Source organism: Myzus persicae, unplaced genomic scaffold (assembly GCF_001856785.1).
Source record: "Myzus persicae strain clone G006 unplaced genomic scaffold, MPER_G0061.0, whole genome shotgun sequence".
NCBI lineage: Eukaryota > Metazoa > Arthropoda > Insecta > Hemiptera > Aphididae > Myzus > Myzus persicae.
In genome coordinates this window covers 7,612-31,236 of record NW_019100617.1, presented here as the reverse complement: position 1 = coordinate 31,236, position 23,625 = coordinate 7,612, and the positions used below count along the sequence as shown (strand labels likewise).

At 30.9% G+C, this 23,625-nt stretch overlaps 6 protein-coding genes across 6 annotated transcripts; 5 read left to right on the top strand and 1 right to left on the bottom strand.

Moving 5' to 3' along the window:
• Window positions 1-530: 530 nt before the first annotated feature.
• Window positions 531-1,186, top strand: LOC111037205. Its single transcript, XM_022319608.1, has 2 exons — window positions 531-939; window positions 993-1,186. The coding sequence occupies exons 1-2, from the start codon at window positions 531-533 to the stop codon at window positions 1,184-1,186; spliced, it is 603 nt and encodes a 200-aa protein (XP_022175300.1).
• Window positions 1,187-1,278: 92 nt separating this feature from the next.
• On the bottom strand, window positions 1,279-3,755 carry LOC111037196. The gene is made up of 2 exons (XM_022319597.1): window positions 3,577-3,755; window positions 1,279-1,459 (listed from the first exon to the last, which is right to left on the bottom strand). Exons 1-2 carry the CDS (start codon window positions 3,753-3,755, stop codon window positions 1,279-1,281), a joined length of 360 nt encoding a protein of 119 aa, XP_022175289.1.
• Window positions 3,756-8,755: 5,000 nt separating this feature from the next.
• On the top strand, window positions 8,756-9,349 carry LOC111037188 (zinc finger BED domain-containing protein 5-like). The gene has a single exon (XM_022319587.1). It carries the CDS (start codon window positions 8,756-8,758, stop codon window positions 9,347-9,349), a length of 594 nt encoding a protein of 197 aa, XP_022175279.1.
• Window positions 9,350-14,065: 4,716 nt separating this feature from the next.
• LOC111037180 (zinc finger BED domain-containing protein 5-like) lies at window positions 14,066-14,992 on the top strand. The gene has a single exon (XM_022319573.1). The coding sequence runs from the start codon at window positions 14,066-14,068 to the stop codon at window positions 14,990-14,992; it is 927 nt and encodes a 308-aa protein (XP_022175265.1).
• Window positions 14,993-16,838: 1,846 nt separating this feature from the next.
• On the top strand, window positions 16,839-18,843 carry LOC111037169 (putative nuclease HARBI1). The gene is made up of 5 exons (XM_022319562.1): window positions 16,839-16,879; window positions 17,439-17,461; window positions 17,542-17,745; window positions 17,861-18,170; window positions 18,576-18,843. Exons 1-5 carry the CDS (start codon window positions 16,839-16,841, stop codon window positions 18,841-18,843), a joined length of 846 nt encoding a protein of 281 aa, XP_022175254.1.
• Window positions 18,844-22,564: 3,721 nt separating this feature from the next.
• On the top strand, window positions 22,565-23,359 carry LOC111037161 (piggyBac transposable element-derived protein 4-like). Its single transcript, XM_022319551.1, has one exon. It carries the CDS (start codon window positions 22,565-22,567, stop codon window positions 23,357-23,359), a length of 795 nt encoding a protein of 264 aa, XP_022175243.1.
• Window positions 23,360-23,625: the final 266 nt, after the last annotated feature.

Genomic DNA, 23,625 nt, shown 5'->3' with positions numbered 1-23,625 from the left:
TGCTGTCCAAGAATAAGAAATTCATTTGTTATTGACTTTTGTTCACAAACAAATTTGAGTGTATTAACTGCTTTATTAACGATTCGTCATAGAGTGAAACTTTAATTGTTGTTAGGCCACTTTTTTTTTAGTGCATGATGTATTTGTTTCAGGTATGTTTGCTTCAATACCTTCAACACTTTCAACAGCTCCTGTACCTTCAATACCTTTATTCAATATCAAATTTGGGGTTTCAAGTTCTTCAACTTGAATGTTTGTACTATCATAAAATGAAATTGCCTAAAATAAATAAATAATAATATATTTATACTAATTATAAAAGCTTTAAATATTTAATTTATATAATCAATTTTTTAGGTTCCTCTTGAAAAAGCAAAATGGAATAAAATTGTCAATGATTTTGACAATCTTTGGAATTTTCCGCAATGCACAGGTTTTGTTTAATCATCATGTACGGCTATGAGTCACAGAAAATAATATCATGTTTATGTTGTATGTTTACAGGTACCATTGATGGAAAACATATTGTCATGGTATGCCCATCAAATTCAGGCTCAAATTACTATAACCATAAAGGCACTTTTAGTATAGTTTTGCTTGCATTAGTTGGTCATAATTACAACTTTTCTTTCATCGATATAGGAAGTTACGGAAGCAATTCAGATGCCGGAATTTTTGCAAAATCTGCTTTGAAAAGAGCATTAGAAGAAAATAAGTTGGATATGATACCTGAAAGTGTAATTCTAGGAGAAGAGGCCTTTCTTTTACAAACTTATTTAATGACACCTTTTGCAAGAAGAAACATTTTAACAAAACGCGAAAAAATATATAATTACAGACATTGTCGTGCTAGAAGGATTGTAGAAAACGCGTTTGGAATATTTAGACAACCAATTCCGTTGTCTCCAGATAAAACAATCAAATTAGTTAAAGCTGCTTGTGCTCTACATAACTGGATAAGAAAAACTGTTAATAGTTCAAACCTTTATCAGTTGACATTGAAGATACTGAAACAGGAAGTCTTATAGAAGGTTCATGGAGAAATTATCCAAAACCTTCAGGTTTATTGAATTTAACACCTATTCAAAGGAATTATGCAACAGCTACAAATCAAAAGAAAAATTATTTAGCAGACTATTTTGTTGAAGAAGGAGCAGTTGATTGGCAAAATCGAATGATTGAATAATTAATAATATATATTTTTAAGTCTATACATATTTATACATAACTATATAACTTAATAAAAACTTTTTTTGTAACTTCTTATATCTTAAGATATTATATTATTAAAATAAAACTTAACAAATTTGAATCAGATTCTCTCTCTCCATCGTTATTTTTGTTCAAAAAGCTGTCAGAAAATGTAAACCAACTTAATTTTGGTACGTAAACATCATGTTTACCAGACCCTGTCACCATGGATGATCTTACTTTAGCCTTCTCTTGATTATATGTACATCTAAATCAAAAATATATCTTCTTCTGGTGTAACGGACACTAGGACCATCCCTCCCTCCAGCCGTCTCTGTCGGATGCTCGTTCTTTCCAATCTGATCCTCCACCTAAGGCACTTACATCTTTTTTAACCAGATCTTCCCATCTCATACGAAGTCTTCCCAAAGGTCTCTTCCCAACTGGATCTTTCTTTAACACTATACGTGGCAAGGGGTTCTGACTACGCCAAGCATGACCAGCCCACTTTAGTCTTCTAATCCTTATTATGTCTAGTATATTTGGGTTCTAGAAAAGTAGTCCTAGTTCATTATTCGTTCTTATCCTAGACTCATTGCAATTGCTATCTTTCATCGGACCATAAATCTTCCTTAGAACTTTTCTTTCCCAAACTATCAGCTTTCTTTCATCTTCCTTCCGTAGTGGATATGTTTCCGCTCCGTAAGTTATAACTGGGCGCAGTAATGTCATATATAGCTGTATCTTAAGCTCCCTCGATAACGATCTCGATCCTAAAAGTTTTGCTAGTCCATAGTAAGCCCTATTGCCGGCAAGTATCCTCGCTGATATTTCCTTAGCTATCTCATTCTTTTCAGTTATGACTGACCTTAAGTACGTAAACTGCTTGGCTCTATTGAAAATGGGTACACAACCGCAGTTTCTCGTCTGCCAACGACCATATACTCCGTATCTGTAGTCCTACTTTCGCTGCCATTCTTTGTAGACGGTCGAACAGTGATTTCAGTGCGTTTGGTGATTCTTCCATTAATACTAAATCGTCTGCGTACGCCAATAGGCCTATTGATGAGTCCTGCAGCTTCTCCTCTTCGTCGGGTCTAACGTTCATTGCTCTAATAACTTTCTCTAACACAATATTGAATAACACCGGTGACATTGAGTCGCTCTGTCTCAGACCTGACTTTATTAATATTGGCTCCGTTTGGCTACTTCCAACTTTGACTTTAATGAATGTCTCCATAATGCTTATCTCCACTAACTTTATCAATTTTTGTAGGAAGCTAAATTCTCTCATAATGTTAATTAAACTGTTTCGATGAATACTGTCATATGCTTTCCTGAAATCAATAAAAAGGATATGGATTTCTTTGTCAAATTCCCAAGTCTTTTGGAGTATCTGCCGAAGAACAAATATTTGATCCGTTGTTGATCTTCCCGGTCTAAAACCTCCCTGGTAGTCGCCGATAATTTCCTCCTCTTTTAGTTTTGATAAGACGAAGTTAAAGAATACTTTATAAGTCACATTTAAAAGAGCTATGCCTCGATAGTTATTACAATCTTGCCTGCTTCCTTTTTTATGGATCGGGCATATCGTAGCTGTTTTCCATTCCTCTGGTATTTTTTCTGATTTCCAGATCTGGTTTATCAGTTTCCCTATCTTAGTCAACAGTTCTTCTCCTCTATATTTCAGTAGTTCAGCTTAAACTTCATCCTCACCTGGTGATTTGTGATTCATAAGCCATTTTATCTGTAGCTTCATCCCTTCCCGCGTTGGTCGTTGGTTCTGGGCAATCTTGTTTATTCCAAGATTCTAGGTCGAAACTGAAGAATTCGTCCGGCTCGTCACAATTTAATAGCTCATCTAAGTACTTACCCCATCTTTTGGATACCTCCTCGCTCGAGGTTATTAGTGTCCCATCATCATTTTTTAAGAACTTCTCTTTCTTTTTATATCCTCTTACAAGTCGATTTATCTGCTTGTACATGTCTCTGGTTTTATACGATTTAAAGTCGAGCTCTGCTTTATCCAACATATCGCGGAGATATTTCCTTTTTTCACACCTCAATATGTAGGTTGAATCATTTGAATCAAAAATACATAAATATATAATATGAACTATTTATTAACTACCTATGTTCATTATATGTTATGTGTATGTCTAAATATGTATCTTGGATCAAAAATAAATAAAATGTTAGCTGTAAATTCAGTGTTGTAAAATACTCGAGTAAAAACATTCAAATATTTTTTAAGTAGGTACCTATTTACTCGAATACATATTTTAAATACCTATTTAAAATAGAATCTGTATCTGTACTTGAATAATTTGTAAAAAGTATCTTTTACAAGATTAGCATATGATATATTACCTATGTAACACATACCTAATACTCCTCATCTTTTGCCTCAGTTCTTTAATAGTTTTTAATTTAGTAAAAGCAAGTAGGGCTTCCTCAGCAGCATCGTGTTTGTGGCGCAGTTTATAATTTACTTCCTTCTTAAACCATAAACAAGAATATCTTTGATATTCCTCTAGAAAACTAGGTAAATCAAAATCTGCCATTTTGAAAACAATATTCAATATTACTAATTAAAATATTAATATTAATGAAAACTAAAAAATTCAATTCAAAAAACGATAAACAATATTGTACCATGACCGTTTCCCGTGATAGCGTGAATGTGATAATATGCTGTTCGCTATTACTATCACTCACATTCACTATCAACTATCGTGCATGCATGATAATGCGAGAGCCGCTTTCGCAATAGTTCGATAGTCACTATCAACCTGTTCACACTATGACACTCTCATGATAGAACCTTTCACGATAGTAACTATCGCGTTTTACTATCATCGTGCGACCGCGGCTTTATTTCCATTAGCAAAAATATTTACTGCAGATACAAAAACAACACTCATCATTGTAAAATAAATTTTTTTTTAAAATAGCAATATATAATATATTTATAAGATATATTTATAAGATTTAAAAAAAAAAATATGATTTTTTGATAACACTTAGAGGTAGTTTGTTCTTATAACACATGATTACAAATTGTTGATGATAATTTGCATTTTCTCATTATTTTATTGCAAGTATTAAATATTTTTAAACAAATATTATATACATTTATACATCTACCCTGGTAAGGGAGAACAAATGTTGTATACAAAACTGTCCAGGGTAACATAAATCTGGGTTTAGCATCCCGCAACGTTCCTTCAATGAATGGCAAGAAGCAATTGGAACATCTTTAACCAAAATATCAAGAATTTGTGGGGCTCATTTTTCTAAAAATGTTATTCACGATGCTTGGACTTCTGGTGAAGGTTCAAATAAGTATTCGGTAAGTTGTAAGTTTAATTTTTGATTATTATCATTGTCATAAAATACTTAGTATAGGTAATGCTAAATTATATCATTGATGTTTACTAAGTTTTTTGTACTATAATATATATATTGATATGCTTAAAAAAACCAAAATTAAAAGATGGAGCCGTTCCTAAATTACTTTTAAATGGCAATGCTGGAAATGTTGATACACCCATCACTCTCAATACCTCAAGTAGTTTTAATGTTGAACCTAGTATTCACTCTGTTTCAGAAGTTGTTGAAATCAAAAAATTATTAATATATACTATTATAAATATTTTTATTTTTTATTACCATATACATTTTTTATAAATAGCCTGAACAGTTAATTCTGGTCTCTGATATTAACTGAATACATGATTATTAATTAATATGGTCATAAGTCATAACAAATGTATTTGATATTATTTTCTCTGTTTAGCCAATAAGACTAATATGTATACCCTAGATCTTGTAAATAAAAATAATAATTATTTAATATATATTATATATTTTAGAATACTAATGAAAATATGGAATGGAGTGTATCTTCTGATATTAATACTAGTTATACATCTCAAACCGGCTGTTCGACTTTGTCAACTAATATTAATACAAATTCGGAATTATATAATCTTATATTAAATAAGAGTTATAACATAAAATTGCCATCTTGTTGGTTAAATGATCTTACAACTAATAAAAAACTTAAAACTAAATTTATATCATTTTTTAAATGGGATGTTTTCGCAACAGGTGTCAACGAATTGTTGAAAAGCAAATAGTAGTTACTGAAAGTAAGTATTATAAATACATAATAATTTGAACTAAAAGAATTAACACATATTTTATAATATGTTTTTAGAGTCTGAACTTATTATATATGTACTGGACGTACAGTTATCTCTTGAAGAAATAGAAATGTTTTATCCTTTTTCATATGTTACTTTAATAAAGCCCACAATTTTAGATATTGAGAAAATAATAAGTAACCTTGATAAAGCGTTTGTATGTTATGGTGCAGCCTTGGTTTCTCACTTTCCAAGAGTAAAACCATATTTTGGATTTCAGTATACTATGAGCAATGGTTATTGGAAACATTCAAACTGTAAAAAAATATCAATTGAAAATAGGTAAGAATAAGTAAACTGCAAATTGTAATAAACTATTATTATTGAAATCTGAAATTGTTGAACTTCTGTTTAGTGGTATGTGTTCATGGGACGATTGGTTATGTGTTCGAAAATGATATGTTCGAATAAAATGTGTTCGAATGAAAAGTGTTCGAAAAAGCATATGTTCGGATGAATTTTTGTTCGAATAGATAAACTCATTCTTAAAAACAAGCATATTATATTAAAATATTATTTATTTATTTATTATTTATACAAGGAAAAAAATTAAAAAATTATTTTAAAAAAATGTATAAATGTATAGGTATATCGTCAAATAAAATAAATAAATGTATATACGAGTATATTCAAGTTAAAAGTTTAAATTGTACGCAATGCCTCTTAAAAACTCAATGTTATTTTGATTACTATTTTTAAATCTTAAAACTAAATTTTTAATTCTTTCTTCGTGTTGTTGACGGGATACCTTTATTTATTTATTTTTTTTGCAATATTCTGCCTTGTATAAATTGTTCAATTAAGTTTTCGTTCTCGTTCTGCATTTTTGGAAGAAGTGTTATGAATTTATAAGCACCTGGATGTTTCGATATCAACCTGTACAATATTATGATATAAAATATAAAATGTATATATTCTCTATCAATTTTAAAATTACCTATTTAAACGACTATGCCAAAATTCAGTGATATTTTAGTAGTCCGTGGAAATTCATATTCAACTCGTTGTGCTACCGACCATAATTCTGGCGGATATAACGGGGGTCGTACTTGTGGATTTCGCCTGCGGAGTCTCATTGATCTACCAGTAACATACGTTGGTTCGAAGTAATCTATTAATTTTTGTTCTCATTCATCATTCGAAAATTCAGTTTTAAGCTGTTTCCAACTTTCATTGAAATAAATAAATAAAATATATATTTATTAGGAAAATGTGCGAAAATGTGTTGTTAATGATATTAACAATAATGCTGGGCATTCCAATTCGTGGTGTATACGTACTTTGGAAACTGGAAGGAAAGCCAATGCTGGTAAATGTCGACAAAGTAAGTTGAAGTTTTGATCTTCCATATACTTGGTTGTTAATCCTTCCTTTTGTATGTGACGATAAATATTATGCGAAAAGTGAAAAAAACATGCAGAATGCATTGCAAATAGAAAACATCATTGATAACGCTTAAGGTGGTTAAAATAATATTAAACAACCTTGTCGTATAAAGAAAATAAAGTGGACTGTATTTAATGTAATTCACAAGTTTTTAATTGAAAGTTTGGCACAAAAAATAATAATAGGAACGTTAGGTAACAGTATAAAATATAAATAGAAATAATAATTTAGGACCCGTCGGTCATTCACACACAAATATTCGGTCGACCAATACTCACATAACAGTTGAGACACACATCTGGTTTTACACCCACGCTACCGCACCAGGGCCCGTAGGTAGTCAATAAGTTACAATAAAAAAAAAAGTTGACCCTGCGTACGTGCGAATGTGTGCCAGCAACTGTTGACGATGAATTCACTAACAAAACAAATTGATGCAGCCGGTAATAGCAACACAAATCTCTGGTAATTTTGACCACCCTATACTGGGAAAAACAAATTAATGGTCGCAATAAAATTGCTGAGAACGATAATTACCAGAGGCTTCACAAGAGAATCACAAATTCACAACACGTGGTTTGGGCCGACTGCAAAACAGCTAACGACAATGATGACAATGGTTGTCAACCGTTCAGATGCGAGCACAAAAACGAATCGTAAAATAACGGATGAGCATAAACAAGAAAACTAAAAGAACGGTCTTTCAGTGTCACCACACTAAACAACAAATAATGGAAAAAACTATGAACTTTATGACACTGAAAGCATGACTATACGAAAAAAAACTTAAGTTTGAACATAACCGAATATAATGAAAACATTGATAATGATTCCACAGCTGGCCGGTCGCACACGAATGCCTGATAAGCATCCGCCGACAAAGGCTGCAACTGTGGAACGCACCGTTACGTGCACATGACAATAATAACATAAAGACAGAACATAAATTTGTTTGCAGCGCAAACATATCCCCCCCTTGAAAGGATGTGGTCCTTTCAAAGCTCACTAGACAAGATTTATTAATGATGCTGATTTCCCTATGACATGATTATATATAATAAATGGCATAGACCGAATAAATTCAGATAACATTATACAATATACCTACACGCACGACTTCTTCGAATTTCCGACGTTCATTAAATTTAATTGTATCACTCGTATATTTTCGGAATTATTATTATACCAAACCAGTTGAGCATTTACTTTCAGTCTGTGATCGACATTTTACGCGTTAACACGTATTTTCGTAAACTATTTTTTTCTGTACATACGTTTGTTTTTGTTTTAAACATGGACATTTGGTTGAAAAGTGGGTCTATTAATATGACGCCTGCTACGGAGTCATCTTGTTTTAATATAGAAGAAAGCATAACCAATGAAAACGGAGTTAATGATAATAGTCCTACTTCTCAAGGTATGAGTAGTACACTACCGCCCAATACTGGTGACTCTGTCCCAAGAACGTCCAAAAAACGTAAATACGATGAAAGTTTTTTGGAGATGGTGTTCATAGAAACAAACGATGGCCAGCCACAGTGCGTAATTTGTTCAAAAGTTTTTCCTAACAGTTCTATGTATCCCGGAAAATTACGTCTTCATTATGAAAAGGTCCACACAGATCATAATGGGAAACCACTCGATTTTTTCAAACGAAAGCGCTCTGAACTATTGGCTGTTAAAAAAAAAATAAAAAAGCACGTTCTAACCGATAATGAAAACGCATTGAAAGCTTCCTACATGGTGGTTACCGTATAGCTCAAAAAGGCGAAGCTCATACCATTGCGGAGACCCTCATAAAATCATGTGTTATTGATATAGTAACTTGTATGCTTGATGACAAATCTGCCAAACATTTATCCATAATTCCTTTGTCAAATAATACTGTTGCGCGGTGAATTAAAGATTTGGCTAGCAACGTATCAGAAACACTTGTCTCTCGTATTAAATACACAAAATTCGCACTACAAATGGACGAATCAACCGATATTGCTGGTCTTGCTGTACTATTGATGTTCGTTCGTTACGTAAACATGAACTCTTTTGAAGAAGATCTTTTATTTTGTAAACCACTTCTATCTAATACGACAGGGGTTCACATTTTCGGTTTATTGGATGATTTCTTAACAGAAAATCAGATTCCATGGACAAACTGTATCGATGTGTGTACTGATGGCGCTAGGGCCATGACAGGTGCAACAGCTGGAGCACTCACTAAAATAAAGGAGAAATCAAATGAAACTACTAGTAGTCATTGCATACTTCATAGACATGCTCTAGCAATGAAAAATATTCCTCTGTGTCTAAAAAACGTATTGGATGAAGCCATAAAAATAGTCAACTTCATCAAGTCACGTCTTCTGAAATCTAGACTTTTTAAAATCTTGTGTGACGACTTGGGAAGTATTCATAATACGTTACTTTTCCATACAGAAATCAGGTGGTTATCTCGCGGTAAAGTATTAACACGTTTAATGGAATTAAGGGTTGAAGTTTCTTCATTTCTAATGGACCACAACGTTACATTTGCTGAAACTATGAATGACGTGATTTGGCTTTTTTAGCTATCGTACTTTGCAGACATTTTTAACAAAATGAACGAGTTTAGTCTTTCTTTACAAGGAAGAACTTTGACAATTTTTGATGCGAGCTCCAGAGTATGTGCATTGAAAAGAAAAATTGATTATTGGTCAGAGTGCATATTTAAAAGAGAGCTGGAGTGTTTTCCAATAATGCAGGCCTTTTTGGAGGAAAACGAATTGCAAGCTCCCGTTAGCATTATTAACTAGATTTCTGAACATCTCAAACAACTGAAAAATTCATTTAATAAATATTTTCCTACAGATCGAGAGGTGTTTTTAAAAGACCGTGAATGGGTAGTTAATCCCTTTTCAGTCTGTGGAAAACCCTCAAGTTTGTCTTCAATCGAATATGAGAGTTTGATCGATATTACTTCAGATTCAATATTTCAATCCACCTTCAGTAGCAATTCTTATGTTGAATTTTGGCTAAATTTGAAAAAATACAAGTTTTGATAATTTGAGTCAAAAAGCAATAACAATACTCTTACCTTTTGCTACCACATATTTATGTGAGACAGGATTTTCAGCCTATATGCGGCTACTAAAACCAAATACCGGAACCGTCTTAATGTAGAACCTGACCTTCGTATCCAACTGTCAAAAATTGAACCAGATATTGTCAAACTTTCAAAAAATAAGCAGACACAAAACTCTCATTAATTTTTAACTTTTAAAGCAGTATTTTTTTTCTTTATTTTCAACCATTATATTGTAATTTGTTTTTAATATGTACAATAAAATTATTTAAATCGGTCAACAATGAAAACAAGTGTTCATTTTTATCATGTTTTTCATAATATTCACAAAGGGTCACCTAACTAAATTTGGAACAACAAAAGGGCACCGCCGACTATAAAGTTTGGGAACCGCTAAAACCGCTAGATAATAGATATCTTAATATCTAAAAATAGTAATCAAAATAACATTGAGTTTTTAAGAGGCATTGCTACAATTTAAACTTTTAACTTGAATATACTCGTGTATACATTTATTTATTTTATTTGACAATATACCCATACATTTAATAATTTTTTTTACTATATAAATAATAAATAAACAAATAATATTTTAATATAATAAGCTTGTTTTTAAGAATGAGTAACTATTCGAACAAAAATTCATTCGAACAAAAATTCATCCGAACATATGCTTTTTCAAACACTTTTCATTCGAACACATTTTATTCGAACATATCATTTTCGAACACGCAACCCGACACCGTGTTAATGGTGTCAACGCCTATGTTTTTCATTGAAATAATCTGTAGTACTACTTTTAGACTACAGTATAATTTATAGCCAAAGAATAATATACAATTTAAAATTTATATTTATCTATTTGATTAGATATTTAGCCAGACGGATTGCAAAGAAAACAGATTGCCCTGACTGCTTAGCTGGGATTAAGAACTTCGATGAAGTTACATTAAATTATACTGAATTAGTAAATCTAAAATCTCGAAGCTATTTAACTCACCCAGACAGTAATTTTTATGTACTACTTAGGACAATAAATTAAGAGTTCATTCATGAAACATGCTAATAGTGCCTATGTGTTTGATGATACTGTAGAGGACTTCATATCAAACAATTATATAATACCATTTCCTTGTAATGTCCATACAGAAAAGGTCATATTAGATATACTAATATCATATATTACAATGAGAATGCGTCAACATTCCTATATGAAAAACTAAAAAGACAAAACATAATAAAAAAGAAACTATCAAAGTTAGTTTCCAAATAATATTGAGATCAATTTATTTGGAAACAATTGTAAACAATTAAAAGTTATGATTAATTATTAATAAATAAAATACATATTAACAATTTGAAAATTTTAAATATTTAAGTAGGGACCTGGCACTGTGGCACATTGCACAAAACATAAATCATAAATGATTTTTGAATATTTATCTGTGATAGACGATAGTACTGATAATAAGTACATAGATTATACACTAGGGCTAAAGTACCTAGAGCTAGGTGGTTTGACACATCTTAGCAATTAGAGTATTCAGTTTATCACATTCCGTTCCGTATCCAGTATATCTTAATTCATGCCTCTAACTTATTGTCATCCAGTTCAATTTCCTGCAACCTATCGCTGGGTGCCATCAGGTAATTGCAGCATTCCTTTAAGTTGACCGTCACTCCGTGTTAACTCTCGTTAAATTTTAAAATAGCACTTCAAGGGATTTAAAACGGACTGTTTTTTTTTTATTAAATACACATATTTTATTCCCATGTACTACAGAATAGTGAATACACTGATCGATCTAATAAAGTGATGAGCGTAATTACTATGCATTTTGAAAACTAATTTGGATTCAAGGTCTTATTTAGAATCATTTTTTAAATAAAATTACTTTTTAAAAATATGACTAAATATATAGAGATGATATCTCAAAACTAATCTGTTGTCAGAAACTTATTATGATGTGATATTTATCATAAATAAATGAATACATTTTCTGAGGGGAAATCAAAATTCGTTAATCTTTAATTTTAATTTTTATATTATCTGAATACCAGAAGAAATGTTTATTAACTAAAAGCCATTAAATGTTTGTTTATGTATATCATTTTAATGAAGTATAATATACCTACAGATTAGCATTATATTGAAGTAAGTACAAAGGTGGGCAAGTTAATGAAAATAATTAACTCAAGTTAAGTTAAGTTAAGAGGACACAAGATTGATAAGTTAAAAGTTAACAGTTAACAAATCATAAACTTAACTCGATAAGTTAAAAGTTAATATAGAAAAAAAAATTAACTTAACTCAGCTTAAAAATAGTTAATCTATTTTTTTTTTAAGTAAATCACATAAAGAGTGAATGTGTCTTTCTAGTTTCTAATTTATAAATTATAAATCAATTTGATTTAATTTTTATCATAATGTGCACTGTATACCCTTTTACTTTTTTATTATTTATTAAATTAAACTATACTTATCTCAAATTAATAATTTAACATTTAACAAATAAATTGTTTTATATCGTATAGCAATTGAATGTCATAATACGTGAAGCCGAGTACAAGACCTTCCTATATATAAGTTATATAACATTAATACATAATAATTATCAATTTGTAATTTAAAATTATTAATTTTATTAAAAACATTATTCATAAATCATAATATATACCTAACCTCGCATAATATATAATTTACAACATAATTCCTTTATATTTAAATATATAAAACAAAAACTTTAAAACCTTTTATAATTATACATTTTATTTGCATGGTTTATCACATGATTATGATCAAGTACGATTACGAATAACGTAAGGGACTGGCCGATGCAAGCGCACTATAATTCATCATGTTGTATTGTATTATAGTCTACAACNCGTACCAATATCTTTATAGGTAATTTATATTTGATAAAACCTATAAGAATAAATATATATCTAAGTTAATTTGTCCGTACAAGGTGCAATATAAGCTATATAAACATTTATACTATCTTTATTTGTTATATCTTATATATATCCTTCTTTTGACGGAGAAATGTCCAACGGGGAAAATCGCTGGACGAGGAAATATCGGACGGGGAAACGGTAACGGGGAAATGTCTAACGGGGAAATGTATTACGGGGATCTGTCCATGAATCGTCTACAACAGCGGTTCCCAACCCATGGGCCGCGGCCCACTTGTGGACCGCGAGCAGCATGGTACTGGGCCGCGAGCCATAGGTATAATATTAAATATTTTATTTATTTAAAATAATATTATTATACATTTTTTGTTATATTTCTGATCATAATAATATTTAATCAATTTTAAGTATAGTGTATAGTCATAGTGTATACTGTATACTGTATAGTGTATAGTAAATGTACAATTAACGATACGATATCGAATGTTTGAATGTAGTTTTATCTTATATAGTTCGTTGATTATTAATAGGTTCTTGTTATTTGTCATTTTTATCGTATTTAACGTGCACGGCGTGCGAATTGCGATAAACTTAATAGGTCTTTCGATTCGGTAAATTGGTAAACTAGTTATTTGTGGCAGTAACAGTGGTTGTGTGTTTATGCGTCGTTGTGTCTGTTGTGAGTTACTACATAGTATTACATAGTGTCATAGTACATATTATGTACACGTAAATATGGATACTTGGTTTCGAACTGGGTCTTGTCGTGAGACGAAGCTGTCAAATGATGAAGGAACTAGTAGTAGTGGAACTAGTAGTGAGATTGTTGATATGTCAAGTTTGAGTATAAGAAAGAAAATTAAAATATATTTTCGTAAGTATAACCCTGACTTTTTAAAAATCGGGTTTTTATTTTTTGGTACTGAGGAGGAGCCTATGCCGCAGTATGTGATTTGTTTCGAAACGCTATCCAACGAATGTATGAAATTTTCAAAACTTGAAAGGCATCTATCAACTAAACATCCTGAATGTATAGGAAAATCTCTCGATTTTTTTCAAATCAAGAAAAAAAATCTTTCTATGACTAAATCAGTCATGAAAAAATCTTCAAAACAAAACATAAACCCAAGTTTCTTATGAGCTTTCATTGTTAATCGCAAAGAAGGGGTCAGCTCACACCGTGGGAGAAGAACTTATTATTCCCGCAGCAAAAATAATAAGTAATGTTTTGTTTGATGAAAAATGTACCAAAAAAATTAATGCAATTCCGTTATCCAATACGACTGTGAAAAGAATAATTGATGAAATGTCGGAAAATGTGAAAATAGCTATTATTACTGTTTTAAAAGAAAGTGAATATTTTTCGCTGCAACTGGATGAAAGCACAGACGTTGCTGGCGAAGCTAATTTATTAGCTTTTGTTCGTTTTGAGTTGAACGGTAATATTGAAGAAGGAATGCTGTTTTGTCAGTCTTTGTCGACAAAAACAACTGGCGAAGACATTTTTAAATCTGTTGATACCTTTATAAAAGAAAACGAAGTAGATTGGTCAAAGTGTGTAGGTTTGACAACTGATGGGGCACGTGCTATGTCTGGAATTCATACTGGATTAATTGCCAGAATTAGGTTAGTTGCTCCTTTAGTTCAATGGACACATTGTAGCATACATAGAGAGGCTCTTGCAGTTAAAGATTTGGACGAGTGTCTCAAAAAAACTCTTGATGGTGCAGTTAAAATCGTCAACTTTATTAAAGCAAGACCTAAAAACTCCAGACTGTTTGGTGTTTTGTGTGATGAAATGGGAAGTGAACACAAACCGCTTTTACTTCACTGTGAAGTTCGTTGGCTGTCAAGAGGTAAAGTGTTATCAAGATTGTTTGAGCTCCGTGATGAACTTAGGGTTTTCCTTATGGAAGGGGATTATGATGGAAAACTTGCAAGTTCCTACTTAGAATTGGTAACCGATGAAAACTGGTTGAAACGATTGGCGTATTTGGTGGATATTTTTGGTGCCCTCAACGTTCTTAATTTAACTTTGCAAGGCAAAGGCATTCATAAGTTTTTTGTGCAAGACAAAGTTGATGCAATGATAATCAAGCTTCAACGATGGGCTCTAAAAGTAGAACAAGATTCCTTCGATGCATTTCCAGTCCTACATGATTTTCTTGGAACTAACGAAGTTAAAATTGATAAAGCAACAGCTACAACTATACAAAATCACCTCAAATCTTAAGCTTCCAACCTCAGGTTATTTTTAATTATTTATTTTTCTTAATTACAAATTAATATTTTTTAATAGGCATAATTGAAATCATTTTTACCCTGTTTTTAGAAACTACTTCCCTAAAATTGAAGAGGAAATCCAATGGATCAGAAATCCCTTTGAAGAACATTAATTGAAAAAATTTAAAATATCTACAAGTGAAGAAGATTCGTTGATTGAAATGTCATGTGATCAGACTCGTATTTTAAAAGCACACAATTAGTGCCATTCTGGTTAAATGTTCGGAAAGATTATCCAGCATTCGCTAAAATTTCACTGAGAAACTTGATGGTCTTTTCGACAACTTATCTATGTGAACGTGCTTTTTCTACTTTAATTTATTTAAAAAATAAATATAGGAATAAACTGAATGTTGAGAATGATTTAAGACTATAACTAACAAGTTTTAATCCAGATATTGACTTTCTCGTGCAGAACAAGCAATGTCAAAAATCACATTAAATTGTTCATCTTGTGATAAAGTTGAATTAAGTTTTTTTTTTAAATTTTTAAAATGTTTTTTTCCTAATAACTATATATACATGTATAATATATGTATATAATTATAATATATATTATATATTATATATTATAATTTTATGAAAACGTATATGTATGCTATGGGTGGGCCTCAAATATTTGTTTACAAAATTAGTGGTCCGCGAAACTAAAAAGGTTGGGAACCGTTGGTCTACAAGTATAAACCAGCATAATATTATCAATTATCATGTATATATTATAGTATTCTAAACAACTATAACGTCTATACTTTATACCTATTTACTTTAAACGATAATTTAGTTTTCAAGTTATTTTTAGAATTTTCTTTCCAATGTTCAGAATCTGGTGGTCAGCTGTATTTCTCTTATCGATAATAAATTATTGTTATTACTTATTTGTACTGCAAACATCTAATACTATTAAATGATGATAGCTTATTGCCTTTCTAATTAATAAAATATATTAATATACACAAAATTATGTTAACAAGAAAAAGAACAAAAATGTTTGTGTTATTATAGTATTGGATTATTTTTATTTTATACTGATATATTAATATTTACGTATAAACAAAAAATTTCAAAATGTTTTTAACTTATTGGTTTTTTTTTTAAATCAACTGAGAATAGCTAAGTTATTTCAACTGTAAATTAAACTAGTTAAGTTCATTAGTTAATTAGAAAACAAACTAACTAGTTAAGTTAAAAAGTTTAAAAAAAAATTAACTTTTTAACTTAACTTTAACTTTTTAACCAGTTAATGCCCACTTTTGAGTAAGTATACCATTAAGGTCCCTGGTAAGCTGTAGCCATTTTTTTTTGAAAATTTAATTTCGAAGCATGCAGTTTATTTCACAAAGAAATACAATTTTAAAAGTTCATAGCATTTTTTTAAAAAAAGAAACCAAAAAAGTACTAAATAATATTCTAATCTATAAATCGAATAATAATAAATCAATTCACCATAGTGTTAAATATAACCAATTTAAATAAATCATTTCAAACATAAAATATGGTATATGTTATGCGTTAGTCACATACAGATTATACATATGATTACAAATTCCTATTCCTAAGCGATTATTCAAGGATAAATTTGACAATGTATAAATACAAAAAATATTATACACATTATAATACTATATCATACTCAATGAGCTCGATTATATAATCAGATTATCAGTCTTAACTATTTTTCTTGTGTCTAGATTATTTAGGTTGCTTCATTTGAGAAGGCATAGTCACTATTTCACAGCATAGTTTACTATCTCGTCCAGTATTGAGTCCAGTGACTAAAGTTCCACCATTATCCAAAGATGATTCATTTATGGCCGGTTTCACCACGTAGAATTAAAGTGTGAGTTACCGGTAACTCGAAGTTAGCACAAAAAAGTAATTTCAAGACCCAGAGTTAAGTAGTAACTCCTGGTTAATGTAATTCTTGACTCCCGGATTTTAACTCCTGATATTTCTAGGTAATAACGAGCTAACCCTAGGTTATCAATGTTATAGGTTAGGTATTTTTTTTTTTTTTGTGTCAATGTTGTCGTGTTTTATAAACTTGATTTTTTACCGGCCAACTTTTTTGTTAAAATAATATGAATCACAAAATATTATTTGATTATTATGAGGATGATGAGATTGACCAAGCGGTTATTGCATTGCAACGACGCCCACGAATTTTTTATGAGCGAGTAAACTACTTGGAATTGTATGACAACCATGACTTTTTATGCAGATTTCGAATTTCTAAAGAAACGTTTCGCACTCTCTTGAGATTGATAGAAGCAGATATATCCCCGCCTTCTCAAAGGTTTATAACTTTTAATTACAGTTAAATATAGTTGCTTTTAAAAAAATTATCTCTATTCTTAAATTTTATTTTCTTGCATCTAAGATATTATGTTTTGTTTTAGGAACAGAGTTATATTAGCACCATGTAAATTATACATGATGCTGAGATATCTTGCCACAGGATCATTTTTATTATTATTATTAATAAATTATTAACCGTCTCAGACTTTACTGGTGTTAGTGAATCCTCAGCTTGTCGATACGTTCGTCAAGCTTGTAGAGCCATCGCAAGGCATAGATCAAAATTCATTTATTTTCCTAAAAATGTTGTTGATATGAGAAAAGTTGTTAATGGATTTTACAGCCTTTGTAGATTCCCAAAAGTGGTTGGAGCTGTGGATTGCACTCACGTCAAAATTCAATCACCAGGTAGGCAAATAACTTAAAATAATGAATAACTTATAAAATATATATGTTGTCATAAATTATATTGTCATTAATGCGTCATGTATGATTAAATTATGGTTTGTAATGAATATTGTAGGTGGAGATAATGCAGAAACATTCCGAAACAGGAAAGGTTATTTTTCCATCAATACACAATGTATTTGTAATCCATGGCTTAAGATTATGGACATAGTTGCGCGATGGCCAGGGTCTAGCCGTGATCAGATTATTTTTGATAACTCTTTAATCAAAAGTAAATTTGAAAATGAAATTATAAAAGGATACCTATTAGGAGACGGTGGTTACGAAGTTAAGCCTTACCTAATGACTCCTTTGCTGAACCCTACCACACGAAGCCAGCAGTTATACAATGAAAGCCAAATCAGGACAAGAAATGTTATTGAAAGGTGAATATTTTGTTGTATATTAATTTTAAAAGTATTTTGGTAAAATTAATATAATAAACTAAAATAGTTTATACAATATTCAAAATATATTTTCATTGGGTATATATTAATAAATATTAAATATTAATAATAAATATTCTTTATATTATATAAATACATTTAAAATAAGTATACTTGTGTATCATATAATTCAACAAACGATTTTACATTTTACCACACATCAAAAAAAACATATGTTGGAAAATGTTGGACTACCAGGAAATCTTTTTTAGGGCCTCATAATATAAATAATGAAACATAAACAAAAAAGGCATCATTATTTTAAATATATTACTTTTATGCAAACAATTCTTTCTTACCTCTGTTTTGAAAATAAATGTTGTATATTTTGTTATAATTTTTCAGATGTTTTGGTGTTCATAAACGAAGGTTTCCTGTATTGAGCAAAGGAATAACAACTAGCCTAATCAATACACAAGCAATAATTGTGTCATGTGCTATTATTCATAACATCTGTATTGACCTACACGATGAACTTCCAAATGACATCCTGCAAGAGGGCTACGATATTGAAAATATTGCAGAAGATAACCTTCCAAATTTAATAGAGGTTACGAGAGGCAGACAAGAACGAGATCGTCTGGTCAGGGATCACTTTGGCAATTTAGAATAAAATTGGCCTTGTATTATTATTAAATAAATAAATAAACATTACCTACAACTCTTACATAACCTATGTAGTTGATGCTTAACCAATAAAGAAAAAAAAAATTAATTGTAAATATACATTTATTTTTCTTATTATGAGTCTTTAAGTTTTTTTTAAGTACTTCTATTTCCAACAACATTTTTTTTTCTTTTAAGGCTACATTTGTTTTCTTGATTTTATTTATTTCAAATTCTTGTTCCAAACATTTAATTTGCAATTCCACTAGCCTGTCTTTGTTCTGCAATAATGTTGTTGCCTCTGCAGTCCTACTCTTGAGACGTTTGTCTGAAATGTATTAAAATGCTTATTAAGGTATGTAAAATAGTGTTATTCAACATTATTTTAGAATTTGAACTTGCTAACTCACTTTTGATTCTGAGGGGAGTGCTTATCTTCCGTTTTAAACTTTGAGGTGTAACAACATTCCATTGCAGGTTTTTATTAGTACTTGCACCTTAAAGAAAGTTACATTTTAAAATGTATATTATTGTCAAGCATATAATTCATACATACCTTGATCACTACACAATTCCGTCTGTTTGACATTAGATGTCACATTTTCAGGTGTTACAACATTCCATTCTTCGTCTTTACTGGTACTTGCACCTTAAAAAGGTTATATTTTAAAATTTATATTATTGTAAAATATATAATTCATAAAATACATTGGTCACTCCACAATTCTGTCTGTGTACTATGTAAAACTGTAGTTGACTCTGGTTCTGGGTAATCTAACTCATCAGGTAAAACTAAAAAAAATATTTTATTTATATTATATTTTACTTAACACAATTGGACCTGTTATATTATGAAACATAAAATTACCAGTAACATAGAAATTGTCATCATCCCCATGTTCATTGTGTTCAAACATTACAGGGTCTGAAAAATCAGTCAAAATGGATCATGAAAACTATACAATTTTTCCTATTTAAATTTAATATAACCTTTTTTAAAATAGAGACATATGGTCACCCTAACTACATAATACAATATTACCTATTATGTCATTGTCATTGTCAGTATCAAAAATAGATGCCATGCCATCGACAGACAGTTGGATAATGCCCTTTATTTTTTCCTCAACATCATCAAGGGCTTGAGCCTGGTTTTTGGTTAGGTTACTTTGATGGAAAACGACATTTCACACCTGTCACACCGGTACGGTCACCCTCGTGCACCAACCGGTATCTCGTCAGAGAACTCCTATGTATGAATGATCTATCACATATCTCACACAAGGAAGGTCTTACACTCTCGTGACGGTTAAAGCGGTGTTCATCCAGTTCTGCTCTGGTGTAAAACGCCATAAAGCACTCGTAACATGGAAATTCTGGTCTGTGTTCAGTGTGTATCTTTTGGTGCCTCTTCAGTGTGACTCTATAGGAAAACCTCCTTACACACATGTGACATCCACGTGGCTGCTCGCCCGTGTGCGACCGCCGGTGTACAATCATATAATTTTTCGTGAATATCCTATCATAAAAGTCGCATGCCCAAGGTCGCTCACCCGTGTGTACTCGCTGGTGTGTTCTCAGACTACTGCGATGTTGGTACGACCTTTCGCATACATCGCATGGAAATTGTTTCTTAAATATGTAATTTTAACAACTACTAGCTTGGTTACTCATTTTATGAGGTTTGGTCTTTCCACAGACGTTAACACACGTATTTCTCTTGTTGTGGTATGCAGCGTGAGAATAAATGCATTTTCAATGATATTGTATCAAATAACATAACAATTAGTGTTTGACAAAGTAAAAGTATAAAATGTTTAAATACGATTTTATTTTGTGTATTTACCAGTTGGAGGTTGTTTTTCTTGAATAAAGTGGTTACTTGTAGATTTGAATTTAAAGTGGAATCCAAGCCAATGTTGAGTGCCTGTTTTGTCCACAATCGACAATATAATGTAATAATTATATGTAATGACTGTAATATGTTTAAAGTTTAAATGATTCTTTAATAGTTCTGTAATAGTATAAAGTAATACATTTCATAATTTTTTGTTTTATTTTACTTTGTATACTTTTGAAGGTATAACTTACTTATACACTTGAGCGGATCACTGCAGCTAATTCCTGGGGGCCGATTCTTGAAATCATACGACTAATTTTCGCATGTGACATAAGTCATACATTTTATCAATTGTGACAAATTTTTATCGCATGCGACCTACAATTGGTATTCTTGAACTGAATTCGATAAGATTTTATTACTTGTCGAATGCGATAAAGTAAATCGAATTAACCACTTTGGAACAACACAGAATCTAGATTTTAACCTCAAACAAACTGGAAAATTATAAGAAATTAGAAGATACTAATAATACACAATATGGAGACAATGATTATGAGCCATCTATTTTCAATGCCCATCAAGAGTCTGGAGATAGTGAAGAAGATGAACTAAGTACTAAGGTAATTGAAACAAACACTAACACTTATCCATTACAGTTTTCTAAAATTGGTAATCAACCTGATAAATATTTGAATTCTCGTTATAGAGCGAAAAAAGGTCCTGTCGATACATATTTATATAAAAAAAAGTCCTTTGGATATTTGGGAACTAATATTTCTTCCATTAATTGATAAAATAGTTACAGAGTCAAATTTATATGCTTCCCAAAAAAATTTGCCTTTGGACACAACTCCAGAAGAAGTTAGAGCATATCTTGGTATTGTTATATTTATGGGTTACCATTCGTTACCCAGCATTCGGTCATATTGGTCTAATGATCCAAACTTCTTCTGTGAAAGAGTAGCAAAAGTTATGACAGTCAAATGGTTTTTGAAACTAACTAGGTTTTTACACCTAAATGATAGCTTGCAAATGCCACCTCGAAATACTGAACATTTTGATAAACTATATAAGGTAAGACCTTTAATTAGCCATTTAAAACAAGTTTATTTGGATTTGTATACTCCGTCCAAACGGGAGTTACCCGTTTCCGCCAAAAGTGTACCTTTACTTTTTCCCCCAATTCACTTTTCCGCCAAATTATAAATTGTTCGATTCCCCTTTCCGCCAAAACCCTGCCTTTCCCTTTTCCCCCAATTCAAAAAAGTTAGTCTAGTTTAATTTAAATATTTTTAATATATTATAAATTATAATTTTATTTTTATTTTATATACATTAAAAAGTTTGTACTATAATGATATATATTCCTATAACGTACCGTAATTTCAACCAAATGATAAATTTATCACTGATTATCGGGATTATTTCCCAAACGCTATCGATTGCTTGTTATACCAGTTATATTGTTACAGTTGACACTTGACAGTTGTATGATACGTACGAAACCTACGTTATTGTACCTATAATAGTATAATAGTACGCAGCCTAGTCGCTTTCTAACCGTTCTCGATAAACTATAACTTACTATTGAATTTATTACTTCTTTTGAACCGAAATATTGTTGACTGACATATTGTATATTTTATAAATAATATTCAAACATTATTCAAATTCTAGACTTACTTTTTTGATTTGGTGGAAAAGAGAATTGGGGGAAAAGGGAAAGGCAGAGTTTTGGCGGAAAAGGGAATCGAACAATTTATGATTTGGCGGAAAAGTGAATTGGGGGAAAAGGGAAAGGTACACTTTTGGCGGAAACCGGCCATGCCCGTCCAAACAATTAGCAATAAATGAAAGTATGGTAGGCTTTACAGGAAGATCAACCATGAAGCAATTCATGCCATTGAAACCTATAAAAAGAGGGTTTAAAGTTTGGGCAATGGCAAATTCTTCTAATGGCTACCTAATTAATTTTGATGTTTATACTGGGAAAAAAAGTTCAAATCAAACAGAATTCGGCCTTGGAGAAAATGTAGTATTAGATCTGACCCAAAATTTAAAACACAAATCATGTTGTTTGTACTTTGACAATTTTTTCACTAGTATTCCACTGATAGATAAGCTTCATAAAAATGATTTATTTGCATGTGGTACTTTTCGAGTAAATAAAAAAATGTATCCAAAAGATATTACGAAGAAGGATAAAGACTTCAAAATGGGTGATACAGATTTTGCTCAAAGTGGTGATGTGAGTATTTCAAGATGGAAAGATAGAGGTAAGAAACCAGTCACTTTTGTTAGCAATATGCATAATGCTTCTGCAACAGAAATTGTTCTAAGAACCAATTCTAGAGGTCAAAGGACACCTATTTTATGTCCATCAAGTATAGCCGATTATAATCGTTATATGGGCGCAGTTGACCGCTTTGACCAGTATATGTCTGCTTATAGTTTAAGCCAAAAATCAAGACGATGGTGGGTAAAATTGTTTTATTATATGTTGGATACTACAATAGTCAACTTTTTTTTGCTTTACAAAGTTAGATCAAAACTAACTGATCAGCTAATATCAGATTTTTCATCTCGACAAAGACGACCTACCATTTCCCCTATGAGTAATAAACGTAAAGATTCTACTGGTTCTGTTCAAATTTCTGAAAAACATTTGGCCATAAAATAAGTACATATCGTCGCTGTGTGTCATGCAGTAAGTCCAAAGAAAAGCGATCCAATATGGCTTGTGACACTTGTCATAAAGTTTTGTGTAAAGACTGTTTTGCTAAATATCATGAATAATTCTTGTTTTTATTTTATTATATATTTTAATCCTATTTTTACAACCAAAAGTGAAATTGTGTGATATAGTTTGTAAGAAACAAACACAATATTTTATAAATTTGATTGTGTATTTATTTATATTTATGTTTCTAATATGACTCGTTAACT

Coding starts and splice junctions, on each gene's coding strand:
- LOC111037205 (XM_022319608.1), top strand. CDS start 531: ATGGTATGCCCATCAAATTCAGGCTCAAATTACTATAACCATAAAGGC. Junction 940..992: donor CAAATTAGTTAAAGCTGCTT/GTGCTCTACATA, acceptor AACCTTTATCAG/TTGACATTGAAGATACTGAA.
- LOC111037196 (XM_022319597.1), bottom strand. CDS start 3,755: ATGGCAGATTTTGATTTACCTAGTTTTCTAGAGGAATATCAAAGATAT. Junction 1,460..3,576: donor CAAAAGATGAGGAGTATTAG/GTATGTGTTACA, acceptor TTTTTGATTTAG/ATGTACATATAATCAAGAGA.
- LOC111037188 (XM_022319587.1), top strand. CDS start 8,756: ATGGACGAATCAACCGATATTGCTGGTCTTGCTGTACTATTGATGTTC.
- LOC111037180 (XM_022319573.1), top strand. CDS start 14,066: ATGTCGGAAAATGTGAAAATAGCTATTATTACTGTTTTAAAAGAAAGT.
- LOC111037169 (XM_022319562.1), top strand. CDS start 16,839: ATGATTCATTTATGGCCGGTTTCACCACGTAGAATTAAAGT. Junction 17,746..17,860: donor CGTCAAAATTCAATCACCAG/GTAGGCAAATAA, acceptor TGAATATTGTAG/GTGGAGATAATGCAGAAACA. Junction 18,171..18,575: donor ACAAGAAATGTTATTGAAAG/GTGAATATTTTG, acceptor ATAATTTTTCAG/ATGTTTTGGTGTTCATAAAC.
- LOC111037161 (XM_022319551.1), top strand. CDS start 22,565: ATGAAGCAATTCATGCCATTGAAACCTATAAAAAGAGGGTTTAAAGTT.